Below are 12,672 nucleotides of genomic sequence, written 5' to 3'. Positions count from 1 at the left end.
GAGTGTGACAGTAATACGCTGTGTACTTTCTAAATTAAATGTAATTTGTACAAAATACAAGTCCTGTAACACAGTATGAATGATGCCTTGCTTCAATGTGCAATGCTGTGAAAGGCAAAACTCCAAGAATAATATATAATAACACTCCTGCTACCTGACAAGCTCTCTGAACGTAGGAAAAACTAGAGGTAGGTTTAGTTTCAGAAAAGTTCACGTTTGGGTCCTGCTTTTGAACAGTCTTCAGATTTTAGAATGACTTTAAACAAAAAGATAAGTAGGATACTAAAACAGCAAGGTGACAAAAGATGATCACAAAAAGGGAGAAACGCAAAAATTGATTGGAGCTGTACAGCTTTAAATTGATATGGTGGATTGTGTGTGTTATCATTACACTCTACATTTTTACCTGGACTTTTGACTTCATTTATTTTACCAAATGGGCAATATTCACTTGCTATTCAGTTAAGAGTTTTCTCCTTTCTGGTCAGCACATGGTCTAGTACTTTTTACGTTTCCTAACTTAACTCGCCAAATTAGCAGCTTCCTTGTGTGTTCATCCTCACATATTTTGACCATAAACATCTAAGTATTTGCAAATGACTGTGAATTTATTTTTGAACACTCACGTGAAGAGATCCTCATTAAAAAAAAAAAAAGGTTGAGGTCAAAAGTACTCACCACTTTTGGATATCTAATGATACAGCTAAAACCTTGTTTTTTCAGAATACATAGCACATTCAAAATACTATTTCCATTGACTTCATTCACAGCTGTGAATACACAGCAGCCTTGCATGTCAAGATGCACTTTCACAAGCAGCTCAAGCCAGTGGAAGTGTTGGCTACCAGTGCAAGAAACTTTTCCAGCTTCCCTCCCACCTCTGGCTACAAGTTCTGACTGTCCCCTATGCCAGTGCTAACACTTAAACAAACTGCTCAAATGAACAGGATCAGGTTAGCTGATCTCCAAAACTGACCTGGCCCAAAAAAGGGAAAAAATTATTCAGACAAATGGGTCCCTGACCTGTTCCCCAGACCACGTTTCAGTAGCACCATGGGGAAACTGGTGGGAACATGCAATCAGGAGAGGATGAAATGTCCTTGCAGCAGCAGCCTCACATTCAGGTCAGCTTAACCAGATTGTGAAAATGCAGCTACAGTTTTGAGAACCCCTGGCTGAGCAAAAAGAAAGAGAGGAGCACAAAAGCTCCAACCACGTGTCAAAGATTTGATTTAAATGACTCGCCTGAAATTGCACTGGCTTTTTGTGTCCAAAAGAAAAAAAAAAAAAAAAAAAAAAAACAGAAAAAAATCCAATTCTGCAAGGAACAATGTATGTATATATAGATGTACATATATATATACATATATATACATATATATCTTTTCTTTTCTCTTCATCCTACTTTTCTTCCCATTCTTAGGGCCCTTTTCTGATGTCAACAGTAAGGGAGGCAGGAGTCCCAACCTCTTTTCTGATCATCACTACGTTCACCTGTTCACAGACAGCCACATCAGCAAGGAGAAAGGATGTGGACCTGGGTTCAAAGCACTGTGTGATGTGCTGGATGTGCAAAGGGGACAAATCCAGGTTGCTCACTTACTTCTTGCACTTCCTAACTTTTGCATCTTTGTCTCAGTTGTTTTATCATAGCATCCATATTTATAGTCACCAGTTCTCTGGGACTTAAACAAAACTGATCAGAAGAAAAAGACTGTTCGTGGGGTCTTCCCCTGTCTCACTATACAGATCTCACCATGCAGCCCATTGCCAGGAAGTCTGAAGGACACTGCTGCTTCCTGGAACCATGTGATGCTTTTCATCAGCAAGGATCAGATACGTACTGTACAAAAACCAGGAGATTACAATTGGAAATTCCGGATTCTATATGAAGTTTCAGAGAACCACCCCTTCCCAATTTCACATAGGACTGATTTCTTTCTCCAGTCTGTCTGGGCCTAACAGCTTAAGAGCTTATGGTCCCCAACTGGTACACGTGGTCCAAAAGGCATAACTCTTATTTAGCTAGGATTTTTCAGTTCAGAGTGGAATAGTGTGAGCGATATAGGCTTGACAGAGTGGGGCTTTTAAGAACATGACAAAGTTATATCTCCTGAAGGATCCAGATTAAAACTGGAAAGCAGAGATTGCTGTAAAAATACCAAATAATACAAGAACACAAAAGAGACAGTTACCATGTTTGCAGATATAGACCTAGACCTCATGCAGCCCATTGCAACTATAATCGCAAATAAAGCCTGGCTGAGCTCCATATCAAGGATGGACAGAATTTATGTTAAAACCACACTGATAAAAATCAATTTCTTTCCAGAGGAATTAAATTTTCCAAAGATTTGTTTCTTGGCCAGCTTTGGGTACAGTTTCAAGACGACGCGAATAACACCCTCCTGAAAATTTCAAATATCTGCTCTGAAGTATGAGGGCACTAGAGCTTTCCAAAGTAAATGTTACCAATATTGAGCCCAGGAAAGGCACTGTATTTTCCACTGGCATCACTCTCAGGAACAACTGCGCTATTTTGGCTCCAATTTTTAAAGAACAGCCTAAAGGAAGAAACCGGATGTTGAAAATGCAGATTTAAAGAATTACTTGTGGTGAAGCTATAAACAGCTAAAACCAGTGTATCGCAACAGAAAGCATCAGGTATAGGTTGCACCATGAAGTTACTCCTCTTAACTTAATCTACTTCTGTGCTACCCCTCATAACAGAATCTACTTATATGGAAGGTATACTGTTTGGCCAGCAAGTAACAAGTTGGTAACAAGTTTATAAACCAAAACGGTAGTTCTATTACATTTTCTATTTCTTCTTGTAGCATCTGTAAAGTCTTAATGACTTTCCAACCATAAAAATACACACAAAATAAAACCAACAAAGAAACAAATAACCCACACCTTTACCAAGTGTTGCGTTACTTTTAGTTGAGTTTGAAGATACAACAAAGCAATATGCTTATGTGGCCCATTTAATACAGCTGATAATTCAGAAATTAATATATCATACAAAATCAAGTTTAAAATATACTTGGGGTATTTTCTTGCTGGATGGCCTAAGGTAGCCCAATTAAATTTAAGACTACTGCCTTTGAAGGTTAAAGAGTTCATCAGAATTCAATCATCGCAGGAGGACTAAACCACTCAGAGAAAACACTCCCTTACTGAAACTTACTTTTTCCTTACTTTCCTTCTAGATCTGTAAAATCAAAAAAGGCTTTAAAGTGAGTATTAACGCAGAAATTACATCTATTAACATCAAATGTCACAATAGATCTGAAATCAAAAGTATGTCAGCTTTCAACTGTATAAATGAAGATGAATCATTGATAGTGCCTGAACAAAGCAGACCTATCCCATTCCTGTCAGTCTCATTGCCAGGGGAATCCTGCTCTCAGAATCAGTCCTTACCTTCTGCTTTCAGCACCGCTTGACAAACTTTTGCAGTCCTAGGACTTTTAGCCTGGGACTGACAGGGCCTGTTAATGCTCCTGGTGTGCAGTGACCATAACCAGGAACATAAAAGACGGATGAAGCAAAGGTGCAGAGTGGATGTTTTTCCCCCTGATGCTTTTAAGAATTTTTAAGAAAACTACCAAGTTGTATTTATACTGTATATCTCATCACAGGTTAATATCATTGCATTTGATTTCATACCCTGCAGCCTCACATTCCACTGCAGTGTTTGCTATAGTTACTGAAAGAACAAGTTGGAACAGCTCATCAGTGAAAACTCATTTTTATGCCTCTTCTTCAGTGACTTGCTAATTAAGGGTTTGAGAGAGCATACAGTAATATTACAAACTCTGAACGTGTTTGGAAATTTGCTTATGGCAAGTGAATATGAAGGCTTATAGTTCCCAGGAAAATATATGTAATGGTAATTTAGTCAGCCAAGAGAAGGAGGAGATGGTTCAAGTTTCCCTGTCCTTTTCCAAGGAGAGACATCTGCCCAGCAGGGTGGGATTAGACCTAGATGACTTTTTGCAAATTAGGAGCAGGGTTCACAACAAAGAGTATAACCTTCCCAAAAGGGAAAGCCACAATCCCCGTACAGCCGCAAACCCGCACAGCAAACTGCACCCTCCCCGTAGCACCACCACCACCACCATTTTTCTGAAATACCAACCCGGTGCCAACCCGGGAGGAGTTTAGGGACCCAACCTGCCCGCGGAGCACGGGCTGTGCGCCTGCCCCAGAGCATCGCACCCAGAAATGAGCGCAGTAACACGCGCAGCGCCCGGCGCCGCGGTGAAAAACGGCAGCGCAGGGGCTCCGCGCTCGTCTTGCCCCTCGCCCCGCTCCGCAGGCGCGCAGCCCGGCGCTGAGACCTACCCAGAGCCAGAAGCAGCGGCGGCAGCGCCGCGGAGCCCATGGTGCGGTGCTGCGCGGTGCGGTGCTGCGCGGTGCGGTGCGTGTTGGCCTGGCCGGCTCCGCTCCCGAGCTGGCCGCTTCCCAGCGCGGCACTGAGCGCCACCTGCTCCTCGCCGCCCCGAAATACCCCTCCTCTTCCTCCTCTTCCTCTTCCTCCTCCTCCTCCTCCTGGTCCCGCCCGCCCCCTGCACCCCGAGGAGACCCTGCGCTGCGGTCCGCGCCCGGTGCCGCTCCCGAGGGGCGGCTGTGCCCGGTGTGTGCCCGCTCTTCCTGGCTGCACCGGGCTGGAGGCAGCCCCGGGTACCCTAAGCCAATCCTCCGCAGGCGGGGCGGGGTCCTCTTTCCCACTTTTGGAGCCAGCTGAAAGTGCTGCAAGCCGTGGTGAAATTGTTGGCTGCCGAGGCAGCGCAGCGCGGTTGTCTTCACCGAGTTTAGCACTTTGTACTCAATTGCCTTAAGCCGGCATCTTCTCCTTTAAATGAAATTTCTGCAGAATATGCTCTCAGCTGTGAGGAGTGCAACAGGATGCGGGAGCCTTGCCACCCGACTGACCCGGCGATGCCTATGCAAAATGCTGCCTTAACTGCCCTGACAATGTCCAGGGACACAGTGGGAGTGAAAGCCTGTAAAAATATGAAGGCGAGGATTCTGCTTGCAAAGAAATCAGAAATCAGCGCAAAGTGCAGGTTTACCTCCATTCTGCGCAGCTTTCAGTCTGTTTGTGTACTATATTCAAAGTATTTGAGAAACCTTCCTTTTCTCAATCCCTCTGTTCTGGTATGTATCAGAAATTGTGGTACAACCTATATTATACTGCCTGTTTTTATACATTCTGTGTTTGCAGCAATGATTTTTGGTGAATAAATTTGAACTTTCTGTCAATAACTCAGTGGAGTGAAAAAGGCAATTTGTCTGGAAACTTGAAATAGAAATGTTTCTTTCCTTTCCCCTGCTCATCGTCTAGATCACAGTCCTTTTGGTGTGACATAGACCATAGCTTTATTTCAGGAGTTTTATAAAAATACATGTATTCTCTCACTGTCTTATGTCTTTTTAATACTGTGAATTTGAATTGTAAGTTAACATGTTAACTTCAGAGCCTGTTAACTTATAGAACCTGTTAACATGGATTGTTCAACAGGTATTTATTTGGACATCATTTTTTTTTTTTTTTAGGAACTATGTATAGTTTAAGAAAACTTCATCAGAAACTTAATGTCCTTGATGGAAGTACAGCAGGGACCTGTCACTGCATAACTCACATTGGTCTCCTGCACATATTTACTCTTTAAGGACACAAAGTCTTGTTACTCAGCCTAACCCATGAACTCACACATGGACTCACTTCCCAACACATCATCAGTTCTGACCTAGGAAACATTCCCTCTGAGGACTCAGTCAATCAGGAAACATTCCTCTGAGGACTCAGTCAATCGTTTACTGACAATGTCTCACATGTCTCAGTGCAGTCCCTCGATTTCCTCTTTATGGTGTCTCAACAGCCCTGCAAATACACACTTCAAGGAGCAGCTACCTAAAGCAGAAACATCTGCTCCAGTGCCAGGTGTGGTAACCGTTCTGGGCTCTTTTCTCCTTGTCCATGCTGAGTGTGTAAGTATGTGTGCAGCTCTGGGACAAGGAGGGAAATCTATACTACCACAAAGAAAAAAAAAAAAAAAAAAAAAAAAACACAATAAACAAAAACCAGAGCATAGGAAAAACGATTTCTAAAATCAAATACACCTAGAATCATGCTCTGCCCTACCTTAAAATAGCCTATGAAGACCAAGGCACCTCATTTTCCTAAGGAACAATGTCTTTGATTCAGTTACATCATCCTAATTATAAATACACCCTCAGGATACGAAACTTTCTTCCTCATCCAGACACAATGTTGAAAAATAGTTTCACACACACACAAAGGCTGTCTCCCAGAGTGTTGCTTCCCAAACTGATATTTGGCTGTATCTGTGAAGAAGAGGTCTAAAGAGAATATATGCTGCATAAATTATTTTGTTCTGTAACAATATACCTTTAGATGAATACTTGTTTTAAATAGATTAAAAGGCATTTTTTTAATAATCCTAACATATAATCCTGAACTGCATATTGTGTATTATAGAAAACCATATTTTCTGTGCTGTGCAGTATTTCACCTTTTAGATTATTTTTTTAATTATTATTTATTTATTTGTTCAGCTACACTATACATACTCTTTATGTAATTAGGGAAAGAAAGAAGGAAGGAAAAAATAAGAAAATTGTTCCTTAATATATTTCATCAACAAAAACAAACAAAAATTCAGAGAAAAGATAGCTTAGTACTCATTATTTTTGGAATTTAAAAGGGAGCCTGACAAGCATTCTGTGCTCTACATGTCTTCACTATTTACTGATGTTCTTTCTAGCACCCTGTTGTGCTTGCTCGTCAGTGATCACAAGGACACTTGCCAAAAATGCTGTATCTGCCCGAGCTGGTTTGCAAAGTTTCAGGCTTGGTTCTATGCAAATACAAATGAGTTGCACTTCAGAAGTATCTGTTTGGTTGGCAATTGCCAAATGAGCTTTCTTTTTTCATGGTAAGTGTTGTGGGAAGCAAGTAGCTTGATCAGTGCCACTACAAAAAGTTCACTATAGTTTTTGCATTTTCAAGAGAAAGAAGCTGCACAAATATTTGATTAAAAAATATTGTGGATGCATATTAATCTGTTTTATTGTGGAATTTTTGCAATCAATATATGTATTTAACATGATGACATAATCAAAACTTAATGGCAACCTTCTCATAAAAACATTTGGGTATTTCCATTTTTTGTCATCTGTGAGGGGTGGCTGCACACTCAGAGTTTCTGTGCTGTGCACAACCTAGGAGTTTTTTGTTCATTTATTTCTGGGAGGGGCTCTCATGAAGATGATGCAATTTACAGGCTGTGAGGCCAAGGTGTATGGCTCCAGGTCACTCCTTTGATGTGTATGAAGATGTTAGAGGGAAGGGCCACCAAGTAACAGTTATTACTTTGGGCAGGCACATGTCTGTAACAAAAAATGTTATATTAAAAGAAGGCACTGAAGGAAGAAAAATGAGCTACGAAAACCAAACAAAAACAACAAACAAGCAAGCACAAACAAAACCCAAACACCACCACCAACAACAGCAACAACAACCCAACCCAACCCAATCAAAAACCAAAAAGAGAATGCTAAAAGTAGTGGTGAGGACGTAGTTTATACATTAGTAATAATTCCATTTTGGTATTAAGCTTTAGAAGGTCAAAAACAAAACAAAACAAAACAAAAAAAAACAACCTCAAATGACATATCAGGAATTATTTAGCCAATTAGTAGAATATGAGCCAGCACTTCGCTATTCTCCTGATCAAAACACACATTTTAAACACTGTGCAATTTTGCTTCATTCAACTCAAAGTGCTATGTTAGAACTAGAAAAGCTTGAGACAGAGGATGGAAGGTGAGGAAAGTCCTCAATCCAAAGTCTAAGTTAGGACTTTTACCTCTGGAATAGGAGTGTCTTAAAAGGAAATATTGAATGTATAGTATTAGAAGGGGCATGGATGATGGTGATGGGGTTAGTAATACTCTGTCCTCTAGAATAGTTGAGTTTGGGCTGTGTGACAAAACTACCATGAAGAAAGGTGAGCACAGAAAAAAGGGTATGTTTCTTTTCTCCCAGAGTGTACTCAGGTGCAGACCTCAGTGCCATGGAGTGGTAGAAGTTTAAGCTAATACGGGTTCCCCTTCGTGGCCAAAGAAACAGATTACTAAACACACTGAAACCTTCCCAGCCTGTGAAGAACTTGAACTGCAAAAAGGCTCGAGGCTGGAACAGTGCTGGTGAGAAGCTGGTCTTGTCTAGGTCTTAGGCTTTTTCATAGGTATCTGCTTTGGCTGACATCAGAGACAGGACTTCATATTACACAGATTTTGGTCTGAGCCAATATTAGTGCTTTTACTTGGGCTAATTGGGCTAATTTATAGTTTTCTATTCCGTTAATTTAATTCCAAAGACTAATCAGGAAGACACACTTCTTAGTATTTATAAGGAATGGCAATTTTTAGTATTTAGCCCATTTTATGACTTCATTCTAAGCCATTATTGAGAATGTAATAGTTGATTTGGCTTTAATAGATATATTTCTGTATTCTCAATATTGTATTATTGATGAAATAAGTGTTTTCAAGAGGGTATATGGTCCATCACTCTTGGGAATCTGCACAGAGGGCATAAGTTTAGTGAAAGATGAAAATATCCTACACTCTCAGTCACCTTTGAAACCCTCTGCATGCAAAGGGTGGACAGGAAGAATCACTCTGTGTAGGTTTCAGAAGTGCCTACACTGTTGACTTAAATTAAAAAAGAAGTCATTTAGTTCAGGAGGACTGGTGTGTCAGATGCATAAAGTACTATGTAATATGTAATAAAATATGTAAAGTAGTATGGTGAGGTCCCCTGCCCAGGCACACACATGTGCACACCCCTTACAAAGCAAACAGTCCCACATTTAGAGCCCGTTCCCGTGTTTAGTGCCCTCCATTAGAAAGTCATGATATACCATCTACATGATTGACATGGTTTATCCTGACGGATAGGTTAATCCTCTCAAAAAAAAAAAGATCAGTTTAAAGCATATGGAGCCGCTTCCTTCACCTCCCCATCCATCTTAGGCCCTCCAAGAATCATTCAAATCCACGTGGGGAAGTGGATTTTCTTACATGGTGATTTGAGATTAACAGATCTTGTTACACAGCCCAACGAAGAGTAAACACTTTGAACTGAGTAATCTGTTTTCCACTAAACCTGCCAGCAATGAAGAGAAAGGGATAACTGAGATGACAAAGACTCACAATAGACCTTGGCAAAATGTTTGAAAGTTGAGTTGTGTCAGTATGCACTTGATTTTCACCAGTTGATATGAACCTCAGAGGAACTAAAAAGGATTGAAAAGTGAATTTGGGATTTTAAAGGGAAAACACAGGAGCCATAGTTTTATACTCCTTTTCACTACTGGCAAAGAGAAGTATACCAGTGCTTTGATGTGAACAGCAGATGTGCAGAAACAATATTCACATCCTTTACGGTCAGGCTGTCCTCTGAAAAATAAATACGAAACTGATATTCATGAGAGGGTTCAGTAGAAAGCCCTCAAAAGGCAGAGTTTGGCCATCGTGTCCTCTCCAGTTCTGCTTCTGTCTATACATATCTGCACATGCTAACCTATTACAAATTGTTTTGACGGAACTATGTCCTACCACCATGGTACATACATATTTTTACTGATTCTGTTTATAGGTGAGCAAAACTTATGCCTGTTGTGGAGGAAAATATGCTCATGGGAAATAAGGTAGCCAGGGAAGAAATGTTGCCATTCATTTTTGATCCAAAATTGAGGTCCAATATGACAGCCTGCTAAATTTGTATAATTTTGTGCTCTGTAGAACAGTTGGTGTTCTCCCTCAGTGGCTTCAGCTTACTTCCCAGAGCATTAACCTTGATGCAGCTCCAATAACCACTTGAGCTGATAACAACAGTGGGTATCTTCTTCCAAATATTTCTCAGACAGGAGTTATGGATTATAGGTGCATGATTAGAAGATGAGCTCTATCTGCTCAAAATATGCCTTTATTTACATTTTCGACAATTTTACTTTGAAAATTTGAAAACCTAGTTGTTGTCTGGTGTGTGGAACTAAAACCTATTCATTCTGCCTTTTTATTTGTCTGTCACAAAGAGTTGCTCAATCATTTGTTAGGCATTTTTTTAACCAAACCTTAAAAAAATCCCAAAGAATCTCATATGACTTGTAAACGGATGAGGTGAAATTGATTAAAATCTTAATACACTTTATTTTATTTTATTTTATTTTATTTTACTTTATTTTATTTTATTTTTCATATATTATTTGCAGCTTATCAAAAAATAATACTGAGTCTTCAAGAAAATACTTTTCAGTATGTTCGTAACTGCTGAATTGGATCTATTCTTAACAGATCTTTTGCTAAGTTACCTTCCATTTGCTACTGAACTTTGAGTTAAAGATGAAATATAAGACAAGATTGTGGGGGGGAAATTATGGTAAGAAGATCAAGTGTCATCTAGTTGATCAGATGTACAAAACTATTCCTTATCAGATTGCAAAAATCTTATCATCCTACAAGAAAAAGTCTCAGCTGGCAAACAGGCCAGCCTTCAAAAATGATTAAATCTGAAGGTGCTTTGTATGAAAGAACAAAATGTGTTGCAGCAGTATCTTATAAGACATGTATTGCTCTCTAGCTATATCTGCCAATGCTTGTGTGCTGATAGCTATAGACATCTTTTCAAATATTGGGAATTTATGTTGTAAAGGAGGCCAGAGTCTTTGAATTAATCTTCTGATCTGAGATCCTCAAATGGCAGATCCCTCAGATAAATGGCAAAAAACCTAAACTCAGTAGTTTCTGACATTCGCGAGATTCCCTAAACTCACAACACTGGTATCAGCAGAGCACTTTTTCTGGATCACAGTGTTGAGGGAAGTTTCACCTGAACCCTAGCAGTCTTGAGACCTGCTGGCATCTGTAGTGGCATACGTAAAATGTCTGAGACCAGAGAAATATGCTCTTATCAGTGATGTTTTATGAGCAGGCAAACAACAGTGAGCATCAGTGGCTATTAAGATGAGGACACTCAGCAAGGTTCATGTATACACTTCCCCAAAAGGAAGGAAAATGAATTATATTTCTCAGACTACATTGACTGCCACAATTGCAAAACTTCAAATGCCTTTTTAGGGTAAATTGAGGAGATCTTCTGATAAGATGCAAAGGCTCTGCAACATAAGACCACATGAAGGAAACTTCACTGGAGAGAGTAATCCTATTTCATTACTGTAGGAAGAGTAACGATGGCACAGTTAACGTGAAGAAGCCTTAAGAACTATACGTAATAATGAACCAGATAAATGAAATTTTGCAGTAAATACTCAGTAACTCGCAGTTCCAAATCAAGCTGAACCATAACTGAGAAGCCAGATTTCACAATAGCCACCTCTGAAAGTGAACAGTGCAGAAAGAAGAAAGTTTGCCAAGCTAACTGACCTGCTAGATCTAAATGTGCAATACACTTCAAGCACTTCTGCTCCTTCTCACATTTCTTTAAAAATACCTAGGCAGTGTAACATTCAGTGAGCCCTTGAGGAATGTCTATCTTTTCTGAGAAGACATGAGGAGGGAGAAAAGAAGACAGAGGAGTGCTTTGCACAAGCGGTAAAGTAGTAAAGGACCAACATATCTCCCCAGGAAAGAAAAGCTTGGGGGTCATTCTTTTATTCATCTTTTTTTTTTTTTTTAATTTTGTTTTGACTGAAGGAGTGAAGTCAAACACCTCTGGGATATCGGCTCTGAGGTTTTGTAATTAAAAACAAGACTGCACCAAGGAGAGTTCACTTTATCAATGAATTCAAAAAGAATCTAGCTGTGCTTTCTGAGCAACCAGTTGTTACTAAAATTTCAGCAGTACTTTAATCTTTGTTGCAAAGGAATTTTATTCTTACAAGGCTCAAATCACACATGTTCCATGAACTGCTATTGCTTTCAGAATCCGAAGTATCAGGGCTGCTTCTGCTAAATACTATTAGTTACAGTCTTCTTCTGTGCAACTGCTCTATAATATTGCACTCCTTGCCGTGTGAAATGGACTATAGCCCTTTTTTTTTTTTTAATTATTATTATTATTATTATTTCATTGGAAATCACTTTAAACAAAAAAAAAAGAAGCAGCTGATTTTCACTTAAGTACTCCCATCAAAAATGCCTAGTAAACTCCTATTATCAGATACATACATAGCAGGACTGTTGGTAAGCAATCCCCTATGACTGGACAGGATGTTGCTATTGCAGGATTCTGACTCACCATCAGAGTAGTATCTGATAACAGTTAAGTCATTATGTGTTTTGTAATTTATTTTTTTTTAAATTTAACTGTGATATGAGTGCAATCTTTACCTTTTAGGAAGTTTTGATACAAATAGTTATTATATCATAAGGAGAGAGGTGTGAATATCATTTTGATGTGGGACAACAGAATATTTGGGTCACAGGAGTAAGTTCTGTAGAGAAGTTACTGGATGGCAAGGATGGTTGGATGAGTGCAAGGTGCTGCACCTGGGTTGGGACAATCCCAGACCTGAGGACAGACTGGGAGAAGAACTCATTGAAAGCAACCCTGCAGAGAAGGAGCTAGGGGGTTCTGGTGGAAAAACAGCTCAACATGAGCCAGCAGTGTGT

General features: G+C 39.8%; 1 protein-coding gene across 2 annotated transcripts in view; it reads right to left on the bottom strand.

The window, feature by feature from the left end:
* ITGA2 (integrin subunit alpha 2) overlaps positions 1-4,676 on the bottom strand; it is a 66,316-nt gene extending 61,640 nt beyond the window's left edge. The window contains exon 1 of one of the 2 annotated variants that reach the window (XM_040542247.1): positions 4,351-4,676. In XM_040542247.1, coding sequence (XP_040398181.1) covers positions 4,351-4,390 — 40 coding nt within the window. In that variant the 5' untranslated portion in view covers positions 4,391-4,676. The remainder of the gene's footprint in view (positions 1-4,350) is intronic. The other variant, XM_040542246.1, reaches the window with a different exon arrangement.
* Positions 4,677-12,672: the final 7,996 nt, after the last annotated feature.

Source organism: Cygnus olor, chromosome Z (genome assembly GCF_009769625.2).
Source record: "Cygnus olor isolate bCygOlo1 chromosome Z, bCygOlo1.pri.v2, whole genome shotgun sequence".
In the NCBI taxonomy this organism is placed as follows: Eukaryota; Metazoa; Chordata; class Aves; order Anseriformes; family Anatidae; genus Cygnus; species Cygnus olor.
The sequence above is the reverse complement of the archived record's forward strand: the minus strand, read 5'-3'. Positions and strand labels throughout refer to the sequence as shown.